The 26,450-nt window shown below is 48.6% G+C and overlaps 1 protein-coding gene across 1 annotated transcript; it reads left to right on the top strand.

Annotated features, from left to right (window-relative positions):
- Positions 1–2,668: 2,668 nt before the first annotated feature.
- ITM2C (integral membrane protein 2C) lies at positions 2,669–25,711 on the top strand. The gene is made up of 6 exons (XM_086618212.1): positions 2,669–2,785; positions 16,412–16,549; positions 18,340–18,528; positions 18,841–18,951; positions 21,945–22,095; positions 23,366–25,711. The coding sequence occupies exons 1-6, from the start codon at positions 2,669–2,671 to the stop codon at positions 23,455–23,457; spliced, it is 798 nt and encodes a 265-aa protein (XP_086474338.1). The 3' UTR covers positions 23,458–25,711.
- Positions 25,712–26,450: the final 739 nt, after the last annotated feature.

Below are 26,450 nucleotides of genomic sequence, written 5' to 3'. Positions count from 1 at the left end.
AGGATTCCTGACCTCATGGGGAGCAGTTTTTGCTCTGTGGGTGCTTTTGGGGGCCAGTTCATGTTTTACAGGGTGACATCGTTGAAGCTGTGCCTGGGCAGGAGTTGCAGAACCAGCGGCCAAGGAGGGCAGCGGGCTGTCATGTGGGGCTTCCTGATGGAGAATAGCCAAGACTGGTCCAAGTGGGCTGCTTCTGAGCTGGGAACAGGGGACTCCTCCAACACACATGCTCTGAAGTCAGTCTCACGCGTTCGATCAATACTACTTTCTGCTTTTCAAACAGGAAATTAGTTGTTGTACCCCACAGAAGACCCAGGTTGATTCAGTAGTTGACAGGCCAGCTCCTGACTTGCGGAGAAGGGGCAGAGCTGCTGTCACTGCTGCCTGGTGCTCTGCTGCTGGCTTGGCGTGGTGCCACTCTGCCTTTCTGTCTGTTCACCTCTGTGGAAACTAATTCTGTCAGGAGCCCTGATGAACATCAGGAGCCACGTGCTTACTTCTCTCAGTGTCTTTCACAAATGACCTGAATATTAGAAGAGGATCCTTTGCTCTGCTGCCTGACTCCCCCACAGACTTATTGACTGGGGATGGGGGGTGGAGGCATGTTTGCCATCAGTGGAAAGAACAAACCCCAGTTTTCTAGAACTTCTGCCTTTATACTAAAGATTTTTGTGTCAAACTTTCTCTGCCATTTATCAGATGTATTGAGAGATTTCATATCACTTTTCTCCAGCTGGCATCCGGGCTTTAGATTTCTTCTCTGTGACGAGAGCTGCCCCGTGGAGCATTGCACTGGAGCCAAAGGCCGTAATGTAGGGTTTATGGTACAGAGAGCTGCTCACAAGGAAGGGTGTAGCCCAACAACCTGAAAAAAGGCAGGGCCGAATCTATGCCCAAGAGTGATGAGGGGGATAGAAAGCAGGATAACCTGGTGGATTGAGAGGACTGGGACACAGGGATTTGTGCTTCTGTTCTGGGCATTTCCATGCTCTAAGGCTACATGTCATTTAGGATAAATATTATTAGGGTAGTTAGCAATTGCCTTCCTTTGTCAGGGAAGAATCCTGATGGTGCCTCTTGGCTTGTGTGTTGAGTGTGAGATGTTTGGATCTGGCTGTCAGCACTCCTGAGGCCAGAAACTCAGGACCATCTTGTTTCAGTTTGAGGTCCTAAAATTAGAGGCTGTTTTGGAAATGCTGCCCCTTATCTCTGTGTGAGCTAAAACTTGCAATCCTGATGTAACTTTTACCCACACAGTGGGATGCTGGGAGGACCAAGCGGCTCTAAATATTGAACAATGGCAAGTCAGCACTATGAGCAATTGTTGTTGTGAGTCAACGTTGAATCCCTGCCAAAGATGCCTTTTGCAAATAAAATTTAGCACTAATTTATCAATGGGTTAGATCGTAACATGATGTAAAGCACTCAGTTCATAATGAATCCTTCTGGATGGAAAGAAAATGCTCATAACAACTTTATTATATATAAATACTATGTTTAAGTGAACCAAATCAATGTAAGGGTATTGCTGTGTTTCTCCACTGACAGTTTGCTACTTTCCTTACTACCCACGGCTGGCAGAGAGGGTTTTGTTAATGTCTTTTTCCGTTTTGTTACCTTAACAAAACTGTCAACATCTGTTCTTTACTCCTTGCCATGCAAGTGCTTCAGTGAATCCCGCGTACAGCCGGGTAATGCCCCACTGCTCCTGCCCTTCAGAGCGCCTTTGTATCCGCAGCCCCTTGCCAACAGCTCAGCTACCTGCGGCTCCCCAACCAGCATCCCATGGCACAAGACCAGAATCAGTGGCACAAAACCAACCCCCCCAAATTCTCTTCTGCATGCCACACTGCTTTTATCAGGAAGAGCTTTTTCTAGATCGTTGTCCCCATGATGAAGGTAATCTATCTGTTGTGCTGCCCAGAGCTGATCCTGAGGGAGAGACTGCCTGAATGCTCTTGGTTCCTTTGCGGATTCTGGTCTCGGGCCTTGAAACAAACTGCAGCTGGGTTTTTCCCAGCTTTCCCCAGGGTAACCTCCACTCTCTGTGTGCGTTTGCTCCAGGCTGATGCATCTTCAGGCTTTGGGGCTTATTTTAGGTTTGCTCTGTTGGTTTTTGGTTTTGGGGTTTTTTTGGGTGGGTTTTTTTTTTTCCATTTGCTGACCCGGTTTCAGCGGTGCTGCTTGCAGTACTGAGAATTTAGCACCACAACCAGCCAGGGCTTCCTGGGGCTGCCACGACACCCTCCGTATCGTCGGTCCTGCGGAAGGGCTCGAGAGCCGCGACCGAAAGATGTAGAAGCAGGACCTGATGGTGGCTGGGGCGGGACGAACACCCTTCGGCTGAGATCGGGAAGCAGCCGTGGGTGCTGTTGGCGGGCAGATCCCAAAGGAGAGGTTTAATAGCCCGAGCCCCCGCCGGTGCAGTCGGTCCCCCCGGAGCCCGCCGGTGCCCCGGGCGCAGCCCTGGTGGTCTCAAACCCCCGTTTTCCTCTACAGCCCTCGGCGTGTGCCTTGGGGGACGCCCCCGCTCCCAGCGGCGGCGGGCGGGGCAGAGGGACCGCCCCGGGGGTCTGGCGGGGGCGGTGGCGGCGGCGGCCCCTCCCCGGGGCGGTGCCGGTACCGGTGCCGGCGGCGGCGGCGCGGGCAGCGGCGGCGGCGCGGGGCCATGGTGAAGATCGGCGTCCAGCAGCCGGCGGCGGCGCTCAAGCCGGAGAAGGAGAAGGCGGCGGCGGCGGCGGGGGGCGATGGGGCGGCGGGCGCCGTGCTGCTGCCCCCGGGCGCCGTGAGTGCGGGGCGGGGGCGGGCGGGCGCCGCGGCCCGGGCTGGTGCCGTCCCGGCCCCCGCGGGTGCCGCCGGTGGTAGCCCCCTTTGCGCCGTTTTTTTTCTCCCTTTTCTTCTAAGTTAGAGGTGACCAGAGCGGAAAGGTGCGGGCGTGGGGCCGGGCGGCTGCCCGGAGCTCGCTCCCGTTCGGAGAGGCGCCGGGGGCAAGATGGAAGCGCTCGGGGCGATGAGTGTTGGCTCACGTCCTGGAGGGTGCGTGAGCATCTGAAGTTTGGAGAAGTAGGGAGGGGATGGGGCAGGGAGGTTGCGCCATTACGGGGAGCGACTGTCCATGGGCACTGAAGGAAATGGCCAGTGCGGGGAAGTGGCATCGGAACTCATCCCTTTGGTCTAGGTGGTTTTGCCTGGGGGAATGTAGTTTGGGATTGATCACTCCTGGGTGGATTTCGAATTCTGCCATCTCTGAAGGCTTAGGGTTGGTGTGGAGAAGAGGTGAGAGGAACAAAGCGGCTGGTGCTGGAGGGAGATGAGAAGCAAGGGGGAGAAGAGAGCACACAGCTGTAGATGCTTTGCAGCTTTCAAGATGGGAGTTGATGTGCTGAAGTTGAGTTGCTCTGCTTGACTTCAGGTGGTGGGTGTCAGAGGGGAACAAGAGCTCATGCCTGCCGAGGTTGGGATCCTGCCAGGCGTGAGGTGAATGAAGGCATTGGAGCATCCGGAGCAGATGCGGAGCATGGCTGAGGCCTGGGGACAGAGTTACATCAAGTCCCATCCAGACTGTGGGTGCTGGCAGGTAATGCTGGGCATGTACAATGGTGGTCTTGCTGGTGCCCCTCTCGAGGAGGGGAAGATGAAATGGGCACTGTTGTGTTTGACCAGCAGTTGAGTGTTTCTGAAGTCGCTCGTGATAGAGAACCCCTAGCTTGCAAGTTCTTCTGTGAAGGTGAACCCACTGGAGAAATACCACACTGTGTAGTGGGAGGGTGTTGTCCAGACAGGTGGGCCTGACTCACAGCATCAGGTCTGCCTTGTTACAGTGCTTCTGCATCACAACAGGAGACTTAAATGGCATTTCTGTATTCTTCATAAATGTCTCAGACTGTGCGTGCAGTTCGATTGCTTATCGAACCTTAATATCTCCCTGACTCAAAAAACTATGGGGGAGCTGTGGCTTTGCTCCGTTCCTGCAGCGGTGCAGAGCGTCCCTCCTCCTGTGCCTTGCAGAGCGCGTGGGAGTTACCTGCCCCAGAGAGTTGCTCTGCAGTAGGGGCTTCAGGAGATGGCTCAGTTCTGCAGAGAGTTCAGGGAGTTGCTTATATCATAATGATCTCATGTCATGCACGGATGTGCTTGCAGCTCTCAGCTGTGCTGCCAGTGTCTGAGTGTGCTCGGTCTGTCATGATTGCATCTCTTAATTTAACACCTAGGAGCTGTATAGAAGAAACCTGTAATGGGGGAATGTGGCCAACCGTGATCTCTCCATGATTTTCAGACTTCATCTTTCCTAATTATGAACAAAAGAAGGTGGTAGGTCTCTTCCCACCTTTGATGTCCAACCCTGGAAGCTGACTATCACATTGGACTTCCAGCTCAGGCTGCCATTAAACCAGCTTTTCGCTGCTGAGAAGTCGGTGGTTCCGCTTATCCCACACGAGCTTGGGCAGGATCTGACCCATTCTCGTGAGCGCTGTGAGAAAAGGAGTTTAAATACAGTAAAATAAAAAATAAAAGTAACAGAAGCTTATTTCCATCATTAGTGTTACCAGATCCCAGCAATGAGAATTGGTTCGATTCAGGTCCTGCCAGATGAATGAAACTGGCTTAGGTAGCAAATAATAGATTTTGGGTTCTTTACGTTGCTTTGAGCCTTTCTCTGACTCCTGAGGGGCACGATGTTGTTCATAAGCCTACATGAGCTACAGAAGAACTTAAAAACATGAATTTAGAACAAAGACTCTTTAACAGTCTCCTAGTTCCAGCAGACAGACATGTAAGAAGATCAGCATAAGATCTGTGACAGAAGGGCAGGAGCAGGTTGCATTGAGTCAGAGCAGCAGGAGGGTGTCCAGGGAGGACATGCACTGACAAGAAGGTGGCCTTTCCCTGATGCTGTTTTTCAGGGTACTGTGACACTGGGTTCTTTGATGTAGTTTGTGCTTAGCTGGACCGAGGAAGTGTGCTGCTTTGTAGAACACCCAACTTGTGGGGTTGGTCTTTCCATAGTCAGGCTTTCTTGCCATACTCTCTCTCCTGCTGCCAATAATTCCTGTCTGTGTGTGTCTTGCTCTAGCTGCCTTGCAGCAAAATGGCATTGGTGACATGCAAACAAGATGCTCTGCATTCCTTCCCTCTTTGATCTCGCAACTTCAATCCCAGTGATAGAAGCCAGAGCCGGGAAATGATTCAGCAGCGGCTTCCGCAGCCCGTGAATTTTGGCAGGTGCTCCGTGAATGCAAAGATGTGGCAGGCGGGAAGATGTCTGTGATGCTAACATGTCCTGAAAAGTAGTAGGTGAGGAGTCCTGACAGAAAGCTCTCGTGCTGAGCCTTGTTTCTCCCCTGTGCAGCTCAGTTTGAATTGGAAAGAATAAGCAATTGGAACTCTTGTCAGAAAAATCCATGTAATTTTGAAGCAATTGCAACATTTTAAGTGCTTATAAAAGAAATGATCTTGTTGTCATTAGTAGGAGGGAGGATGCAGTAGCCTGGAGCAGAAGGCAGTTTGAGGTTATGCAGTCAGTAAAATAATTCGTTGTGTTCGTTGTTAAATATTTTCTCGGATGCAAAATAGTGTTCAGTGAGATTTAATTGAACTCCAGATTTATGGTCTGAAATGGAAATAAATACATACACTGTGTCTTTAACTGCTCTGGGAAACATGCTCCTTGTATTCGTGATGAACATTGAAATCCACAAGAACTGAGTAAAACTGATGGCTGGAGCTCTCCAGTCAAAATTTGGTTTGGTTTTTTTTTTTTTGGTTGATTCCTTGTAAACGCTCTAATACTTGCAGCTAGTTATTCTGCAGGGACAGCACAAGAGCCAGAGGAGAAGGGATTTCGTTAAAATCTTCTGCTTCATGAGGTGTATGTTGTAAGTATCGGCGAGAAGAGGCACCTCATCCCCTTGCTCTGTACGTACCGGAGACCGGCTGCCCAGCTGCCCTGGCTGAGGGCTCTGCTGGACCCTGCTACCTGCCAGCCTGGGGTGGATTGTGCCTGCAGCAAACACTGCGGCGCAGGCCGGGTGTCTGCAGGGACCCGGACGGTTTGCAGACGGTGGGAAGACGTCGGTGTGCACGGGGGGTTGCTTTCGCAGAAACCTTTGGGGAGGGGAAGCAGAAAGCAAAACCTGCTGTCCTGTGTCTGGGAAGGGCTGTGCTGAGACAGCACACGTGATCGTGGTCGTCTTCAGCTTGCCAGGAGGATGAATGTTGAGGGGAGGACGATGTCTGCTCAGGCTGTGGCTGCTGGGTCTGGCTGGTGGGAGAGAAGGGCTGTACAGACGAAGCAGGAGGATTGCGAGAGCTCTCTCCATGCCTGCAGGGCTGCCAAGCCCACTGGAGACACCTTGGCAGTGGGTCAGAGGCCCGGGGGCTGCGAGGGACTTTCCAGGGTGCACACAGTGGTGTCCTGTGGGTGTGACTGATGTTTTGGTGTTGGTTGCAGTAATACCAGGCTTTGGCTTCATGCCTTTAGTCTCATTTGCATTCCCTAAGACTCTTCCTTTTGGTGGGCTTTGGATCACACCCTTCCTGGTTGTATGGAAAAGCTTCCCACACGTAGCTGCTTGCTGCCTGGTGCTGGATCCGTCCAACCTGTCTGTCTCTCTGCGTGGTCTCTTTGTAGGCTGCACCTCAGCATGACCATCTAGATGATGGAGAGCCTCAGCCTCCGGCCGTCAGCTGATGGCCGAGCTGCCCCAGCCTCCTCCCTGCTACCAGCCCGGGGCAGCCAGCAGCAGCTCCTGCACTGAGCATGATTGCCCAGTTTGTACAAAAATAGCAGGGGAAAGCCCTGAAAGCCTTGGGGAGCATGTTCTCTGAAGGGGTGGCTGCCTCTGGTGCCTGGGAAGCTCTCTTTACTGTGACCGCCACTGTGAAACTCCCCAGTGAGGAGCAGGTCTACTGTGGATGCAGAGCTCTTGGCAGAAGGTGTCTTGCTGCTGGGGCTGTTGCTGTGTCCCTGCTCCCCTGCTTTTTCTTGCGGTCAGGTGGGCATGGTGAGCTGTGACTGCTTTGCATCTGCCTGAGCAAGCCCAAGAGGACGTGTGCTTCATGGGAGGTGGCAGCAGATCGGAGCAGGACAGGCAGCAGTGCTGCTTCTGGCTTTCCTGCAGGTACGGGTGTGTCATGAGCAGTGATGCTCCAGGGCTGGGCTCCAGCACGTGGGGCAGGTGGAGGAGCAGTGGCCTTTGCTGGCCGTGCAGGCACCTCTGCTGGCCCTGTAAAGGGGAGTCATGCCAGCTTGGTGGAAGCTGCTGTGCCAATGCAAGGCTGGGTTTTGTGAGCGACTTCCTTGCAGGATGCTGTGAGGTGGAAGACAGATGGCGAGTGAGGGGGACATGAGGAAAAGTCTTGTAAATAGGCTTTTTCACAAAGCAAGCTGTAAATCCAGAGAGAGGGAGATAAACTAGCTGGCAGCGATGTGGATTGATTATGCTCATTGAGATGTTTGCAGGCTGAAGTTCAGGCTTGATGCTCCTGAGCTGCGGCTGTTTCACCCTGTTGGGGATCTAAATGTGGTAAATAGTAATTTGAAGAAGCTGCCTTCTCTAACAGAAGGTTGTTCCTGGCCTTCCTCCAACCCTCTTATATCCATGTAGGGTGAAGTGATGGTTTCTTTTTGTGTTGTCCTCTATGGAGTCATCAGTTTAACGAGAAGTGTTGTCGCTGGTTCTCAGTTCTCTGTGGTTTGGGGATGCCATGGAAGCAGAGGAAAGGGCTGATTTGGAAAAAAACATTTCCAGACCCTTACAGGATCTGCTCTAGTGAAATGCTAGACTTGAGTGTCTTACTGGACTCTGGACAAGAATATTTGATATTCTAGCTGAGCATGACAAAGGATCTGGCTAAAACTGGCGGGGGGATTAGGAGAAAGAATGACTATTTCTGGCAGAAATGTTATAAATGTGACTGAATTTGGAAACTCGGAGCTCTCTTTCACCAAAGAGGTGTAGACAGAGAAACTTGAAATGCCTGTCTAGAGGTGCGCGTTCTCCCAAAGCTGGGGGAGAGCTGAAGCCAACGCAGCTTTGCACTTAGGTGCTCTTTACATGGGAAGAACCTGTTGCGTTTACCCGCTTTGGGTGCAGCAATTTCTTTGGCAAAACACAGAAAACAAGAAGTATCTTTAAAAAGAAGCAGTTTTAAAGGATACAAATGAACCACTTGTAAGTATGAGGTGGAAGCTTTGCTGCATACGCTGCATGTATTAATACTGCAGTGCTACAGATCCCGTCTGTAAGACAGGAGCTCTCCTTGCTCCCTGTAAGAAACCCTGTGCCGCGCAGGGATAAGCAGAACGTTGGTTTTCACCCCGTTGTTGCACCAGCTGCTTGTGTGGCTGTTTGGGGAGAGGTGACTTGCGGGGTGGGCTGCATGGCTGCTCAGTGGAGGGGATCTTCTGCGCAGCAGAGCGTCGCTTACAGGTCTGGAAAGATGGAGTGTCTAGAGAGGAAGAGTTTTCCATGTGTGCAGTTTTGCAATTCCTCCTTTTATGCTACTGAATCTGTGCTCATTACTGGGTTTACAGAAGATGGAAAAAGGCATTTTCACTTCTGGACAGGTATTTTCTTCCCAGGTGATGTGTGGGAACCTAGGCGTGTGTTGGGTTCTTTTTAATACGAGTGTTACAGTTTGAGGGAGAAAGGTGTGAGGGGGGTTGATGTTTTTTAATCCATCCCTCCGCACTTGCTTTGCAGAGTGGTCTTCCTTACTGCCATGCCCTACCGTTGAAGACAGTTTGAACAGTAAAGCTAGGAAGGGTAAATTTGCCTCCTCTCTCAAGCTGCTGTTAAACTAGACAGCAGTTCTTTGTGGTGAATTTTCGAGCGTAGGACTGGCTGTCAGGGTTTTCCTACGCTGCTGCTGGGAGGAAAGATAATTGCTGTCAGTGTTTCTGAAAGGGAGCACTGACTTCATTTTATGGGGTGACACTGTGTAAGTCCTGGTTTTCAGGGAAGAGGCAAATGTTGTAATCTGAAATCTGGCTCCTTGTTAAGATGCTTCAGCTTGAACTCTGGGAAATGCTGGACTCTGACCCCTCTGCTTGGAGCGAACAGTACGGGTTTACAGCTCTGATGCCTCCTCCTGTTTGCAGAGCCAGTAGAAGGCAGTACCTTGGCTGTTCCAGCTCGTAAGTGTCTTGGGCATGACCGTGTCCTCCATTCTGCCAGCCTTTTGAGAATCAGACACCTCTCGTGGAAAAGTGAGGTGGGACAGCAGTGGCTTAACTGGCCACAAGGAGATCAGTGGTGCTTGGCTTGCCCTTGGTGACATCCCAAATGGCTAATTTGCTCTTGACCATCTCTGCCTGCCTGACTGTAGAAGCTCAGAGGTGGGTGTCACAGATGGAATGTTTTAACACAGTTATTATTTAGCAGCAATTCAAGATTTATTAATGGTATGAGGTAAATCAAAGGTTAAATTTTAGCAGCTCTGAATAATTAACAAATTTAAAGATCAACAAGATGATTCAGTAGGATATGTTATAATTAAAACAGCAACTTAATTACAGATTCAAAAATGACAGGATTCACACTAACTTACAAGGTATTCTAAATCAAAATATATATATGTACATATTTATAAAACACAAAACATGACAACAGATAGAAATATTTGGATCCAGTGAAACACAGACACCCACACCCATGAAGGCAAATGTGTATGTTCAAACACACAGGTAGGTAGAGACAGATGGAAGAGGCTGGCCTATAGGTAAAGTTTCCCCCTTGAGTTTAGAGTAAATACTCACAATGCATCGGCATTCCTCAGCGGGCCATAACTGAGACTCGAGGAGGGTACTTCACCTCGAGTCACCTTCTGTCAGCTTTGTCAGCAGAAGATCCATGGAGGTGGTACCTGAGGAGCGTCCCAGCTCAGGGGAGATGCTGGTCACAGCCCGCTGCGATCCGGGAGAGCTCAGAGAGTCTCACTTGGAATTGCCATTTGTAGGGTCTGAGATAATTTACTTTTGTCAGGTACTTTTTTCTATTTTGGCCCAACTCAGGTGATGAAATACTCTGGTATTTTCCACCAGTTGCGCAGGCCCCAAACTTGCTGATTCTGGGGTTTCTGGCATCACCCTTTCTGGGCCACAATCCAGGTGCAGATGTGCCAGGTCAAGCAACAGGGGAAGCGGAGGCCTGGGGCATTAAGGGGGTGCCTTAATGGTCTGCTCCCGCTGCCTTTCGCAATCCACACCCGACTCATCCGAGGTTGGGATGTGGTCCGGAAATAGCGGAGGTGGGGGGGAATTGCACTGAGCAGCCCAGGAGCGGACAAGTTATACCACCACAGTGGATGCTGTAGTTTTAAATTGTACGTTTGTTTGGACCCCGAAACTATCTGGACATGAAGGTCCCTGAGGGAAGGCAGTGGTTAGAGCCCAGCTGCAGTCCTCTGCTCTGGTGCTTCATCAGGGTCCAAAGCTGTTGCTGATGGTGAACAGCTTCACTTCGGTAGGCAGTCAGGCTTGTGTCTTGCTGCTTCTCAAACCACGTGTGAAGGTGGAAGCGAGCAGGCTGGTATGTGGGCAGCTGGTAGCAGCTGCTCTTCACTTCACCTGGGAGGAGGAGGATACACACTGAGAACAAGCTGAAAGCTGTTGGCGTTTCTTTGCATCAGTTTCTCAATGCTCTTGAATATTTTTGGCATGGGTCAAAGGTCTTTTAAGGAGTTGGGTGCCTGCCCGCTTGCATATGTCTTTACCTTTGAATCAAGTCTCTTAACTTTGCCAACTCCTCGGTGTAAGAGCTTCCGCTATTCCCAGACCAGCCGCTCTGCTTCTCTTTTGTTTGAGCTGCCTTTTATATTTAATTGCTCTGGATGGGTTTTGAGACCTAATGGCGAAGCTTAACCTTTGTTCTTCTCGTGGGGAAAATTCCCTTTCTTTTAATACCTCCTCCCACTTCAGGGTTGCAGAAAAACCCCACAACTAACCCTGGCTTTCCCTTGGCCGTGCTTGCTCCCAGGCAAGGTCTGCCAGGTGCTCCAGAGCCTTCTAGCTGTGGTGCTGGTGGTGGTGGAGCTGCTCTGGGGAAGGGACTGATTCTCCCTGTCATCACAGTGAGTGGCTGCAGCTCCTGTTGATTTCTGGAAATCAGGCCGTGTTTATCAGACTCTGTATTTTGGCAGTCAGGCTGTTAAACACCCCGGTTGGCACATTTTTTTCCTCTTTATCACAGCTGTTTATTTTTTTCTCTGCCCGCCTGTCTGTTCAGTATGATGCTCAGGGCTCTCGCTATGTGCCTGGTAAGAATAGCCTTATTTTTACAAGGGGCTTTGCTGGCTCTGCTAATACTCTGAGTAGTTTTGCTCCTGGGCAGGAGGAGAGAGAGACTGGACCAACTCCAGCTGGAGGTTGTTGTGCCTCTACCAAAAATTAAAATAAAAAAATATATGGAAATGAATTCCTCACCCCTGTGCAAAGAGGGAGGAGAAACAGCCCCTTAGTTCTAGAAAGGGATGGAAAAAGGAGAAGAGAGTGGGGGTTTATATCTCTCTTGCTGACGAGGGAGAAGGAAAATATGATCACTGCACGCTTAGGAGCTCCCACATGCTGGGCTGCGTTTTTAACATCCTGCTGTCTTTGTCGTGTAGCAACAAAGCTGGAGGTTTTAATTAGCCAGTGGTTGGGTTTGATATTCTAATTTCCAGCACTGCGAAGTGACTCCTGAGGCAGGTGGCTTTGTTGCTAGTCACGTGCCATGCTGTCGTTTAAAGATGTGATTAGATTTATTTATTGCAACCTTTTTGCCTTTGGCTGTGATAGTCTCTTAATTACAGGGGTTTTGTGGTTTGTTTGGTTTTTTTTGTGTTTTTTTTTGTTGCTTCCAGCTATCTTTGAGTCCAAAAGCCATCCGTTGTGTTCTCCGTGGAACTGCTGCTGTGTGCCCTGCACAAGCACTGCTCAAGTGCTGTGTGCAGGGAGTTCGGTTGCCTTGGAAACTGTGCGCCACATATGTATGTGTGTGTATACATCTCTCTCTTTCTCTCCAGGCATGCACACGTTATTTTCTTTTCTGACCTAAAGTATTAGAAATGCTCTTCAGCCTGGGAGGACTCTTCCAGGCTCGTTCAGAGGCCTCTCGTTGCTAGTGCTGAGCACTGACCCCTGTGACTCTGCCAGGGCGATGGCCCAGGCACTCCATCTCCTCCCTCCAAGTGTAACTGCTCTCATTGAGGACAGGACTCATTTTTCGTTCATCTGGCAGAGGAGCCTTTTCTGGAGCATGGGAGATGCTTTGGTGAATGCAAGGATGAACTGTCTTTGCTGTGATGGTTTATCTCTCTCTGTTTCTTTCCCCCTTCTTGTCTTCCTTCACCTGCCTTTTCCCTGTGTATAGTCTCTCACTTTCCTTCTTCAGAGCTCTGGCTTGGCAGGTGCTTCAGTCTCAAACCCTGACTGGCCACCCCTGCTGGCTCTGGCTGTCCCTGGAGGCTTTTCACCACCAAGGTACCCTGGGTCTGAATGCCTAAATACAAGAGTAGTTGTCTCTGGAAGGCAGGTCTGGATTGCTTTGCCCTATGATTTATCCCAGCTGGATAAAGCACAGCTGGGCTTCTGTCCTACACCCCCTTGCAGGAGAGGCACGCCTTAGCCATTCACTAACAAAGGGATAACAGGACACCAGCCATTTTCATCATGTCCTCAGTGAGACCTGAAATTCTGAAGAAAATCCCCAAAGTCTGAATTAGGATTTTATTTCTTTCCTCCTCTCAGGCTAATTTCAAGCCTCCTCTACCAAATGGCCTGTATTATGACTTCATCCTCTCCCATCTGGGCATCTGCTGTCTGTGCTGCTCCTGCGCCAGCCCCGGGAGCAGGCAAGGTGCTGAAGCATGTCAAAGAGCCCGTTCTATCCCAGGAAAGGAATTCCTTTTTATATTCCAGTAGCCTGTCTGTTGCCAGGCACTGGGTTGAGTGTCTGCAAAGCAATTGCACCTGCAAACCGGTGCGAAGTCAGCATATCTGGGTATTGAGGCATGCGCTGGACCTGCCGCTGTCTCTTGCCAGGCAGAAAACAGATGTGCAGGCGCTCTCCTTGAGAGGTGGATGCTTTTCCATCAGTTTGTAAGCAAATGAATGTTTGTCCTCTGCGTAGCCCAGAGAAGGGAGAAAGGGCCTTACATTGATGTTTGTGTAAGTTATGCCCATCTGCTGGAATATCGTGTTTAAAACGATGAGAAAAGAAAGCCCCTTTGCTGAACTGAAATAGCTGTCCCTGTCTCTGCCCAGGGATGGTTTTGACCCCAACCTTTCTCATTTCTCTTGGCGAAAAAACCTCATAGTTGTCTGAGGCAGAAATTTAGTGGGGTGGCTTGTTACAAGAAGTAACATTACCTGGTTAATGAAGAAGTTACATTGCCTGGTTAATGAATTCTTAGGGAATATTGTTAAACATCTGGTGAACATATGACATTTTGGTGTGTTAATATTTTGATTTTTGTCTTTGGTGGAAATGCACGTCTCAAAGGCATGATCTGCTCTTCAGGAGAGCCCCACTGCTGAGTCTAATTGTTTTCACCACCACTGAAATTCATGGAGAGATTTGCAAAGTGTGCCGTGCGGCATGATCGCGGTGCATGGTTTGGTTTGCCAGTTCGTCCTGAGGGTCTTTCTGGCGGGGATGGCTTTCATGCAGCTTGCTGCTGGGACCACCTGATTCTCTTTACAACAAGGTTAGCTTAGGGGAAAACTGCTCCCTTGCTGGGGAGCCAGGCATTCCTACGACAAGAACAGATGGAAATCAGCTGCGATGGATTTCCTGTTTTTTAAAATACCCATGCTTATACTGCAGGGAGTGGTGGTCCTGTGGGAAGGAGGTACGTTGTGGCATGAGTGGGGCAGCAGCCTGTGGAAGAAGCTTCTTGGATTTTTCCAACCTGGTGAAGATTCGTTACCCTGGGTGAATGCTGTTAAAGCAGGTTGAGCACTGCTCCATCCATGGGCTCTCAGCACTGAGAACGCCTCCAGCCCAAAGCTGAGGTGCCCACTGTCGTGTACTTACTTTTAAATTGTAATTAATTCATAGTGACAGAGGCTGGTGGCCTTTTAATCTCCTGGGCTGGGGGATGGAGACATGTATTTTAGTGGAGGCTTGCACAGGTGATTTTTACGCCATACTTTGCAGGACTGTGGTTGATTGTTCCCCTTGGCCTGCCTGGCGGCATATTTAACCTCACTGCCTTAATCTCTGCTCCATCAAAATGATTGCTGTTGAGTTTTTCTTTTTTCTCTCAGAATTTTAGGGTTTTTTTTCATTTTTCCTGGTGTTTTGTAATTTCTCCTGGGGCAAAGATCTTGCTTCGCTTCCCCCACCTTCTCCTAAAATGCAAAACTCAAGCATTTTTCCCAAAGCCAGGAATGCTTTGTAGGGAGCCAAACTCACCTCCTTTGGGGGTGAGAGGTGGGCTATCTCGCTGTGTCTTTGGCTGTGCAAGAGCACAGAGCTGCTTTAGCAAATAGCAAACCAGCAAGGGCTTACTTACCCCTCCCTACCATTCTTCAAACACAGTTTTTCTTTTTACTGGGAATATTTTATTTTTTTTTCCTCTTTGAGTTGCTATGTCCTTCTGAACCCTCTCTCCAGGGTCTCCATGGAATTAGCACTTGCAGCTCACCGAGGAAGCGAGCAGTGCATTATCCATCACGGGAACCTGGCACCTCTTGGATGTAATTCACTTGCAGAGCATTAAACATTTTCTCAGCCATGCTTTGGGGTCAGTAGCAGGAGATGATCTTGTTCCTCTTCATCCCAGCTGTCTGCACTCCTCCTCTGATGACAAGTATCTGGGGAAATCTGCTTTTGTGAAACACTTGACATGTAGCATGACTTCCCTGTCCTAGCAGTTCATGTCAGAAAACCTTTATACTTCCTCTAGTAATGTGCTTTTTTTTCTCTCTTTTCTTTTTGGCTTATCACAGTTGCTGCCCTTTGTCTGCAAGAGGAGAGGAAGGGAGAGATTGGAAGTGAACTTTAAATGTGGTATTTTTCAGTTTACTCATCCCTTTATTTGCTGGAGGAGCAGTGACAAACTGATTACATGGATCCTTCAGGTTGGGGAGCTGGTGGTGAATAGAGGTGCTATGAGTCTTTCAACAGCTGAGATGAAGGAGAAATACGTACAGATTAATTTCTCCTGGAGGTGTGCTGGGATTGTAGCTCTCCCAAAGCAATTTGGTCTTTGCGGTTACCATTCTGAATGTGGCTAGAAAAGAAAAAGTCAATAGCTGGAGCAGTCTGCATTGGCTAGAGGTGGAGCAGGTAGCAGAGGGGTTGTGAGATCCTGGCTCTGCCCCTGTTCTGCACCTCAATAGAGCTCAGGTTGGGGGATCCCTGCCTGACAGGCTTCGTGTGGGGTGCTGGGGTGCCCTTGTCTCAGAGGCAGGTAAGACCTGTTAAATCTGTCCCTCCAGCTTATATGGGACTCTGGCTAGCTGTGGAGAGAGCGTCTTTCTAATTGAACACATTGGATCACGTACCATGGTGAGGGAGTTACTCTGCAGAAACCGTCCCTGGCATGTCTCTCCCCTGCCTGCCTGCTCAGCTGAGGGCAGCTTTCAGCTGTCTGTGTGGAAACTGGGGCATCTCGGAACTAGCTGCTTTCATCTGTTTCTGAAAGGCCTTACATCTTCCTGCTTAACGTTTTGGAGGGTTATTTTGGTAGTAAAAACAAGAGCATTGTAGTCTGGGATGAGTGGTCCCCAGGAGATAACCATGCCTATGCACTGCCCTCCCTTCCGAGGGCTCTAATGAGATGAGCTGGCTCCTGTCTGTATAGATTGGGCAGCACTCTAAAAACGGCACATATGTTTTCTTTTGATGCTCTGATCATATTCTTGGAAGGTGTGCAGGAATCTGCTTGAAAATGCAATTGAGATGGACACAGCTGTTTGGGTAGGCTCAGCCCAGCATGGCCAGGAGGTACCTCTCTAAGACCAGTAATTTCCACTTCAAAAATTTCCACTGCAAGAGTGGCAGCATTTTAACAAAAATTTTTGAGTGTAAATAGGTAAATGCTGTTACATTCAGTAGCCAGGAACTGTTAGTTCCTGATTTCCTTTTTTTTTTTGATTGATCCTTATCACCCACTGACACAAAGCTTGACTTTGTTCTGAGCGGTTGGTGGGAAGCCAAGTATACGTATGTATGTGTATGTTCACACACATGTATATATAAAAAAATATGTATATATGTATTTGGGGGGTGGGAGAGGAGAATGCACAAGAAGTGTTTTACTCTTACCAGAACACCACCAGATGTGAAGACACTTTGCAGGACGGTGCCTGCCTTCTTCAGTCGCACACCACAAACTCATGCGCAGCCTTTGCATAAAATGGAGTTGATGGTGTGATCCCTTGCAGCAGCAGCTGACTGATGCTTTCGTTTTTGTCTCGCAGGAGGAGCCGGCTGCCGTGGGGCAGGGCCGGAGGTCGTCGCTCAGCGGGGTGTGCTACCTGACCATGGGTCTCCTCGTACTGCTCCTGGGCTTGATCTTTGCATCGATGTATGTGTACAGATACTTCTTCATCACCCAGGTAGGGCGAGTTGGGAAGGACTGCTGGCTCTTTGGCCGGAGCAGCCAGACACGCTGCTGCAACCTTTGAAAGAGGAGGTGGTGCTTTGCACTGCAGTAGCTCGGGAGCCTGTCCTCTGGGCACTGCAGACCAGGCATGTCTTTAAGTGGTAGGCTCAGGCACACCTCCATCCCTTCTGCCAGGAAGGGCCTTCCAGAAACCCTTCTCTTCCCCTCCCTTGTGGCTTTGTTTTGCCTTTTTTTTTTTTTTAATAAAAAACTTCATAAAACTATCCTGCCAGTTCTGCCTTTTAAACCCAACGCTACTGCTGTCGGGGGTAAGGCAGTCTGAAAGCATGGCATGTTGTGAGTGGAGAGCAGGGAGGTACAGGCAAAGGAACAGCTTTTTGCTGTAGGATTTTTAGGCCCTAGCACAGCAAAACTCTGTAGGTATAACAAAAATAGATGCTGCTATTAATAAAGCAAGCAGAGAAGTGAAAAGTAAGTGGGAGATGGTAGGGAAGGTGAGCCCTCAGCCTCCGTTAAATTCAGCACCTTTTCTTCCCCACGGTCTTTGCAAAGCCTGGGCTGGCTGAGGCTCTGGGCTGGCAGCGTTGTGCGGGTCAGAGCGTAGCGAGTGTGGCAGGGCAGGGCTGCTTTTTAAGGAAACTCCTGAGCTCTTGCTGAGTGTTTAGCCAAGAAACCCATTGATTTGCGCTGAAGCCCTCGTTTTGCTGCGGAGCAGCTATTAGTGAATGGGTTCTCCCAGGACTGCTGGCTGCCTGTGCTTCTGTGGCCAGCACTCGTCCACTCAGCAGTATAGTCATTTCGTACGCTCCCTTGCTCCATGAATTTTCTTGCTGTCAAATTAATCTGAAATCTTAGTTTTAAGATATATCAGTGCTTTATTACCTGTGCTCGTTTATACCTGATCTGGAGAGCCTGTTGCAGTGCTTTTGGTGTAGACACTTCTTTGTGAGAAGCCCCTAGCGTTGAGGGAAGATTATCAGACAGGTTATGGACAGTGTTCAGTCCATCACCTGGTCAATAACCCACGCTTGGTGCATGCTGAATGGCGCTGGAAAATGCCTGCTGCTCCATTTAGGGCCACTCATTTTCACCCCCACTGCCTGCCTGGGATACCAACTGGCAGCTTATATCTGATTACACGGCAAAGCCTGTTCAACATAGTCAGAGATGCTCTGGGGGAAACGGGGCCTTTGTTTTTCAGTCTCCAATGGTTGCAGTTTATCTCTGTGGTCTTCGTGCTCAGGCTTGGTCACTCTGTGTTAGCTCTCTTGCCCTTAGCTTGTGCTTCTGCAGCCCTGGAGAGCAGCAGCTCCTGTTTTGCGGTGAGACAAGCCACTTTGTTTTGGTGCATTTGCCATATACAAGCTACAAGTGCCTTTAGAAATGATACTCTGCTTGCCCAAGCTTGTGTGCCTTATGTAGAAAAATGCAGTTACTGGAAGCTGTGTCTATGGAGGGATGTGAACAGCCTGGTTGTGAAATTTAACAGCCTACAGGCAGTCAGTTTGCCTTTCTGAATTTCCCCTTGTGAAATCCCATGGGGAATCCTTTGTTCCCTTTGGACCCGGCTAGCAGGAAGGGAGACGTGGTCATTTTACAAGGATGTTTTGCACTACCTTCACCAAGAACAGTTTCTGGTAAAAAGACTGATCTTGAAATATTCTCAAGCATCTGTTTGAAAATAGTGTTTTTACCAGGTATGGGTATGTTTCCTCCTGTGTTTGCTGTAGTTGTTGTGGAGTGTATGAGTGTTGTACCTCCACCTGGATCTCATCTCCACAGCTGCCCCGCGAGAGCGTGTTCCACTGCGGCGTCCTCTACGAAGACTCTCTGTATTCGCCGTTCAAAGGGCAGCTGGAGTTGCACGAAGATGTCAAGATTTACATCGAGGAGAACTATGAGCAAATCAATGTCCCAGTGCCCCAGTTTGGAGGGAGTGACCCAGCGGATATCATCCACGATTTCCAGCGAGTAAGGAGCTCTTGAGGCCTTTGTGGGCGTAGCACAGGGCTGAGCCGGGGCGCATTGGTGCAGTGCTCGTGGCCTAGCACTGTCACTGTTGTCACATATGTCTGTGACAACCTTGTTACTGAACTCTCCTCCTTCTCAAGACCCTCTCTGAGATTTTCAAACCTGCTCGTCTTGCTTGGGAGGGAGGTTTGGAGAGGTTTATTGCTTAAAGCAGTCTTCTGTCTTCCCTGAATTCCCTCTTTTCACCCGTCTTCACAGCCACATTTCATTGTGAAAGGCTCAATTCCTTATATTTCTGTGCTTGGAACGCAGGGTCTGACAGCTTATCATGACATAATGCTGGATAAATGCTACGTCATCGAGCTGAACACCACTATCGTGATGCCTCCTCGCAACCTGTGGGAGCTGCTGGTTAATGTGAAGGTACAGCTGTGATCCTCCTTATTTTGCATGCTTTTCTCGAGCTGGCTGCTGGGCACCAGCTAGAAACTTGTGGGAAACAAGAACTGCTGTGTCTGTGGAAGTAAGCCTGGGTTCTGACACAGCCGAGCCTTCACATAGAGCGAAGGCTTCAGAGAGTTCAGCTGAAATAGAAATTTTGCAAGCATCATGGTAACACTGACATGACAGATCAGCCTGACCAGAGTGACACAGAGAAGCAGCAGATTCCTTCTCTCAGGTGTTTACTGATAGTAGGAATCAAGGAAAAAAGAAATATTTCCCTCCTTTAACTCTTGCTGTAGTTGCTGCTGCGATCTGCCATTTTCAGAGCTCTTGGTGTCCCTTGGGGAGTACCAGATCTTCAGCTGCCACCTTTTGTGGGAGAAATCTGTGCTGCCCTCCCCACTGTGCTGCGGGTTGCAACAGCGGACTTGGGTTCATGCAGTTTTGCTCACAGCAGGCATGAATTGGGTTTAGTACCAGCAGGTTTGTTCAGTTCAGAAGCCCGTGCCACTATTGCAGTGACTGAAAACAGTCTTCTTAAAATAGAGTGCTATTTAATCTTAACAGCAGGAAAAAAAACCACAGGATTTTTAAGACTACAGAAGGCACGTATCTATCTCAGTCTTTTGCAGGTAAAGTGAGGCACTGAGCCTGAGTCTCATCACAGACCTGTGATGGTCTGTTTAAAAGAAAAGATTAAAAACAACAATCTAACTCTTACTCTTTCTTAAATTCCCTTTGTTCACTTGCTGCTACATGCAGCGTGATGAACTTTGTAGGAGTTGAACTCAGAGGCAAAAGCTTGTGCCTTGAGAGATGCCCGACCTGCAGTCTTTGTCTAACTCCCAGTTTATTTCTCAGCAGTCCGTGCAGTTTCATACGCTGTGACCGTCTGGCAAAGGTGCTGGGAACCCTGCTGGGGTACGACACGCATTTATTTGCAACTCGCTCCAAACCAGCCACAGCTTCTGACTCTGGCAGGTGAACAGTCCCTGGGACAGACGGAAATGGAAGAGGCAGGATTGCCCAAGATGACAGCAGAGCCCCAGAAAAAACCTGAGAGATTGGGAATCCTGGTCACAGATATAAACTCACAGTCAATGAAGATGATGCTTTGTCTTTATCAGAAATTGAATTTTAAAAGGGGATAAAAATACAATTAAAATGGTCTTACGTGATTGATTCTTTAAAGAGAGTACAAAACAAATGTGGTTTAAATACTTTTCTGATTATTGGGATGAGTGAGTGCCCAGTCTCTTGAGGATGCTCCTCCCATGCAGGAGCAGGAAGTTGGAGATGATCCAGTTAAATGATGGATGATCCACACCTTTTGCAGAACACAAGATGCTCAAAGGTTTAGTTTTCTTAAAACTCTTGGCAGAGAATTGAAGGTATCATCCTTGTTGCACAGTCCTACAGTGGAGGAGCAATGATTCCTGACTACTTCAGCTGCCACAGCTATTTAAATCTAAAACAATGAAGAAACTGGATTGTCTGCATGTGTTTCTCTCTAAGCCCTCTTGCCTCTCCTGAGCCCCAGCCCCAGGTGTTAATATCACACCTCCTGCTAGTAACCAGACATATCGTGTGTCCTCTCCTGCACTCTCCCACTGAGAAGCAATAATTGAATTTCTTGCAGAACTGTTATGTTTCTGTAGTACAAATTTCCACTAATAGCCTAGTCCTCCAGCATTAGAGGAGAGCTTTATCGATCTGGTAGGCTATGCCAGCCCAACAGCATGGCACTAAGTTAGGACAATGTGTTTCTAGGTATGTCTCTATGGAGATAACGAGTCCCTTGGTAGAAATCAAAGAGTGGTATTTGGAATTGTGCTGTGTTGCTTGCTTTTCCCCTTGATTGTATTTATATTGACCCCAAGATCTGCTGGTTCTTTTATTTCTTTGACTCTTCTTAAGCGAAAGGGACCTTTGAGTCCCTTGAGACCTTTGAGTGAGCCTTTGTTTCATAGCCTAGTTAGCTTATAGTCTACTCAGAAGTGCCTCCCAGCCCAAGCTGTACTCATAACACAGCTGCTTATCACCATGGTGGTGCCCAGACAGCTCCAAGATGCCCTGAATAGCTGGGAATCAGGTTGCAGAGGGTCTTCAATGCTGAGCAGATCTCTTTCCTGCAGGAAAAGAGGCATCCCTGAGGTGCTCCCAGATCCCCCATTTTCTCTCTCCCTGGTTTTTCTAGCACCTGGTGGCTTTCTGCCATGTCCCCCCACTCATCACCCTGGAGTTCATAGCGGCCTCCACCCCAGCAGCAGGAAGCTCATGTGTGCTGCTTTGCCTCACTCGGTCCCCAGTGTGAGCTGCCTTCCTGCGCTGCTTCAGAGTTGCTGAATGATGTCCATGGGGTGATGGAAGTGTGGTGGGAGCCTGCTTTCTCCTGAGTGCCCAACACTACCATGCAGGGTGGTGTTTCTAAACATGGTGCCCATAACTGATCTCTAGTCCCCGTTCCTGTGGGCCATAAGGGCAGGAGCTTGTTGTGGCTGTGCTGAGTGGACCAAGGAGGAAGGGGGAAATGGGGAAAACTCAAGAAACTATTGCAGTCTGAGCCGGGCTGGCATTTTTGGGTTTTGCCTTTAGGAGTAAATGTAAAATGCACATTTTCAGTGAGTTGCTGACGTTTTGGTTGGGCCTAGATCCCTCTCCAGACAGGTTCATTGTGCTCTGAGTTTCTGCTTTCTGTAGTTGATCCTACAGTGGCCTCACCCGCTATGTGAGTATTCAGTTTTTGGATCTAATCCATTTTGTGTGCCCTGTGCTAGTAGCATGGGACAGGTTACTGCAGGGACAGGGAAGCATGTTAACTGGCCTCGGTCAGTCGAGTTTTTGAGCCTTCAAACAGTGGATTTTCCGGAGTGTGGCGGTCCTTGGTGCTCTCTGTGAGACGGTTCTGTTCAAGGAGGAGGAGGTCATGGCACCAGTTATGCTTTATCTTGGTGGAAATTGTGTCATTTCAGAAAGGAACGTACCTGCCTCAGACATACATAATCCAGGAGGAGATGGTCGCAACTGAGCACGTCAGTGACATGGAGCAGCTCGGCTCCTTCATCTACCACCTCTGCAGCGGCAAGGAGACCTACAGGCTGAAGCGGAGGAGCGCGAGGAAACGTAAGAGCCTTGCCACGTTCAGCTGTCCTAGCCAACTTTCCCCCTCCATCACAGTCATTATTTCTGTTGTTACAGCCATGCTGGCCTCTTCATGGCAAAGGGGAAGGTTTCCCTGTGGGTGTAAGCACACAGGACACCTTTTGAGATCTTTCCCATCTAATTCATCTAAACTCAAATCTGTGATGCTCCTAATGCAAATGGATAGAAACGTTGAGAAAACGTTTGCAGGAGCCAGTAGTTCGTTTACATATGGGCTCCTGGGGCTGCACTAGTAGCAGTGCTGTTGGGAATTGTTTGGAAAATTTCCCTAATGGAGGCACTCGCTTCAGTGTCAGCTATTCAGAGCAGATTAGATCTGCAGATTGCCTTTAATTAATTAAGTTCCTAATAATATGGAAAAAGTTGTGAAGAGGGAACACTGGACTGCCTTAAAATGATTTTGTGAAAATCAGCAATATGTATCTTATATACAAACGGTAATATTGCTGCAAAAAACGCCTTCATTTCAGTATTTGTATTAATTTTTAGGTACTGGTGTACTTAAACGCTCACCTGTAACGTGAACCTACAGTCAGTTTGGGTTTGGATCTCTGGGGAAGCTGCAGGGTGCTGAGAACATTGGATGCAGAAGTCACCGTGGCTGCCTTTTGTGGTTGCCTTCCAAACAGAAGCTGCACGGGTGTGCACGGGGCTGCCCCCATGCTGGCTGCTGCTCCCGTGGAGCCCTGGCACCGTCCTGCTTGTGAGCAGGGCACCACTAGGTTTGCTGTCAGAGGGGAGCAGCTGCCTGGCAGAGCTGCCCAGAGTTGAGGTCCTGCAGTTTAAGGGTATGGGGAGCATGACTTGTCTTCCGGGGATGCTGAGGCCATAGCAGGATCAGTGCGTGCGGGGATACGAACAGCCAGAGGGTGGCTATTTTAAGCCCTCCTTGACTGCATTGAGAGCTGTGCGTTGTACCAGCCTGCGACTTCTGCTGGTTTCCGAGGCTTTCTGGTCTCTGAGATAACCCTGAGATGCTGTCAGCTGAAACCAGCTGTTTCCATGTGGCTTCCCCAGCTTGTGGCAGCTCTTACTGTAGCACTGTGGCTCAGATAATATGGCTATTCTTCCGAAAACCAGATTACACTGCTTTTCATATGGTCTGTATTGTTGGCACGTTTCAGTGTTCATCGTTTGCATCTCATCTGCTTTCTTTCCCCCCACTTGCTGCAGCTCTTGTAGATGATCATTTGTTGATTATCCCCCCCTCTTCTCTTTCAATCATTTCTAGGTATCAGCCGCCGTGAAGCTGGAAATTGTCATCGTATTCGTCACTTTGAAAACACTTTTGTGGTCGAAACTGTTATCTGCAAAAAATCATGAAGCCATTCTCCAGATGTAACCTTCCTTGGCTTTGCTTGCACACACATGCTCTCAGCCCTCTCTTTAGACATAGTAATCTGTCTCACTTTTTCTACTTCCTCCCCTGCTTGTGCAGCTCTAACCTCTGGGGTCCACTGTGGCCTCACAGTGGATTCTCTTCTCTCCCTACTACCTACCTGAGACGTTTACTGGGCTTAAATTTACATGGTGGTCAAAGATAACCTGGGAGTAAATGCAGCATCTTCCATACCACAGGACAGGAATCTGTTTTGGGAGCAGAATTGGGGTTGGAAGGGATGGCTGAGAATAGGAGTCCTGGAAATAGGTGCACTTTTCCTGGCTGAGCAATTTCAGGCTGGTATAGTGCTTTGAGGCTGCCTTGGCACTGGGACAGAAGATGCATGTACAAGAGTGTGTATGTATATACGTATGGTTACCATTTTGATGCTGATGTAATGAACAGAAATACATAACCAGATGCACTTAGGAAAATAATAGTTGGGAGACTACAGACAGGGTGATTCAGAAAGCTCAGCAGAGGGAGGGGGTTCTGCCCAGACCATGCTGTGGTGGTCTCAGCTTGCCATGTGCTGTTCCCCTGAACACCAGATTTTCAGACACTGAAAGCAACCACTATGTGTTGTTTTTATGACTGGCTCCTGGACATAGCATGGCTCAGCGTGACCCTCTGAGCAGTGCAGGGTGTCCTGATGGGTGTTAAGGGTGGGCAGGAGGCCAGAGCAAGGGACGATGAGATGGGCTGGGAATGACACGAATGACACAGCATGTCCTTGCTCCCTAGCTAAAAAGCAGAGGGTGAAGTGCAAGGCTGTGTAGCCTTTTCTCTAACACACAGTTGCATCTGCTGTGGATACTGGGCACATCTGCTGTCGCTTTGCCCAGGTAAAGAAAGAGGTGAATCTTTGATCAAGGTGCTAAAGCTCCACTGATATCCTGTCTATGGGCCATGGCTGCAGGTGGAGCTGGGTGGTTTACTCCAGCCCCGTGTCTGTCCTGGCCAGCTCTGCTTGCCTGGGAAGATGAGTTATGTTCACACGGGTCTGTCTTCCTGAGTTACTGAGATCCCATCTGTGTGCAGATAGGGTGCCATGCCTACATACAAAGTGGTGTCAGCAGCAGAACTGGTAGTTACTGACGAGTGCAGAAGCAGATTTTTAAAATTTTTATTAACAGAGTGTGTTTTCTTGTATAACTCCTATGATGAAAGCTGTTTTGATAGTAACTACTGTAGTCCAGCCATGTGTCACATTATCTGCAAGCACTGTTGTAGTACAGATACTGATACAAGGCAAGATTCAGCTGATCAATATACTGCACAGGAATTGTGTGAACAAAACTGCATTTCTATTGATCAGACAGAAGAGTTGCAGAGTAGTTAAATATTCTTCCCTCTGTTCCATAAATACAGTTAAAACTAATAAGGTTCTTGAAATGCAGGCAGTTTTTTGGCTTGAAAGAATGGAGTGAGTTTCAACTTGGCACATTCTTGTTCATTGGTTTCCAGCAAATCTGGACATGTTCACCATCTGTTGAAATGAGCTTGTTGTTTTAGAAGGGGAAGGATAAAGTAAATGCAAGTATAATCATTAACTCAGCAGATCCAAAAAAAGTTAATATATTTTAGAATAAAACTTTTAAGTAATAATACTTTTGAGTTAATTATGTGAAAACAAAACAGGATCTCAAAATGGTCATGTAACGCAATAGGAATTAGTATGTCCTTAGAGGCTAAGAATTTATTTTTTTGTATAAACATAGTCAGCTATAAACGTTAAGTTTTAACAGGTAGAGGAGGACACTTTGGTTTAATTCTGCATTAAGCTTGATGTAGAATGAAGAATTACGTGCACTTCGTGCAGATTGGTAAGGAAAGTTTCCCACTGCCAGAGGGGTGTTTGCTTTTCTAGCATTGGCTTTTTCCAATGCTGACTTGCCAGTACCCCTAACCTTTTGTTGTAGAGTGGACAAGAAGGGTCAGAGAACTGGTTCACTTAATGGAAGCACTGCAAACTGGTAAATTTAAGCCCCACATTTCTCTTAATTTCTAGGAGCCTGAACCTGCACTCAGGTGAGCATACAGACCTTTTTCCTCTTTCTTCTTATTCTGCATGAATTAACTGGTCATTGAATATGCTAACTGTGCGCTCCTGCAGCTGTAAGGACAAACCGTGGTTCTTTAAGGTGAACTAACATGGTCACTGTTTCATAGGATGAGAATGCAGTTGTCTAGAAAGAAAATATAAGATGCTTTGTATATTTTGTCTGGTACGGCTATTACTTCTTAGGAAAAATCCATGGGATAATAAAATCTTTGACCTCTAATATGTAAAGCTCGTGTTTGTTCGGAATGAAAAGCACATGCCCTCGGTGAAGCTGTTGCTTGCAGGAGGCAGCAGCTGTTTTGCCCTGGAGAGACCAGCCAGCCCAGCAGCATCTTGGAGCCGCGCAGTGGGAGGACCCTGCAGTGTGGAGGCCCTTGCCCATGGTGATGGGAGAGCTGCGTGGGGACATGGCTGAGCCCCCAGCCCGCCTCTGCCTGCAGGCTTTGGGGGTTTTTCCCTCTCCCAAGGGCAGCCCTTGGTGGGGAAGTCGCTGCCAAACTGAGGTCTGTGAAACAGCAGCATACTTCTGCTGCTTGGGTGGCTTCTGGGTGTCTGATCTTCATGCTCAGCCTTGCTTCTCCAGCTGCTTGATATCTACGTAGATATTTGTCTGTCTGTACGTGGCCTAGGCCTTTTGGTAGAGGAGTGTCAGAATATTATTCCTGAACTCGACTGTTCCTCTTTCCAAAATTAGTCAATCAGTGAAGAGGTTCATGTTTTGCTTGTTATGGTCATTTTTTCTGCATTTTCCATTTACCTCTTCACTATCTGAATGCTTTTTCCATTATTGGGGTTGTGCAGAAGAGATCCGTACCTTACAGTAGTTGTGTTGCCTAAGCCTGTTCTCCCGGGCTGGCCCAGCCAGCTCTG

This window comes from Tauraco erythrolophus, chromosome 11 (assembly GCF_009769465.1).
Source record: "Tauraco erythrolophus isolate bTauEry1 chromosome 11, bTauEry1.pri, whole genome shotgun sequence".
NCBI lineage: Eukaryota > Metazoa > Chordata > Aves > Musophagiformes > Musophagidae > Tauraco > Tauraco erythrolophus.
Note: the sequence above shows the minus strand (reverse complement) of the source record. Positions and strands in the feature narration are given on the sequence as shown.

What these genes read in the sequence shown, in the direction of transcription:
- ITM2C (XM_086618212.1), top strand. Translation starts at nt 2,669, where the DNA reads ATGGTGAAGATCGGCGTCCAGCAGCCGGCGGCGGCGCTCAAGCCGGAG. An exon ending in TGCTGCTGCCCCCGGGCGCC is followed by an intron (nt 2,786 to 16,411) that starts GTGAGTGCGGGG and finishes TTTGTCTCGCAG; the next exon opens with GAGGAGCCGGCTGCCGTGGG. An exon ending in AGCTGCTGGTTAATGTGAAG is followed by an intron (nt 18,952 to 21,944) that starts GTACAGCTGTGA and finishes GTGTCATTTCAG; the next exon opens with AAAGGAACGTACCTGCCTCA.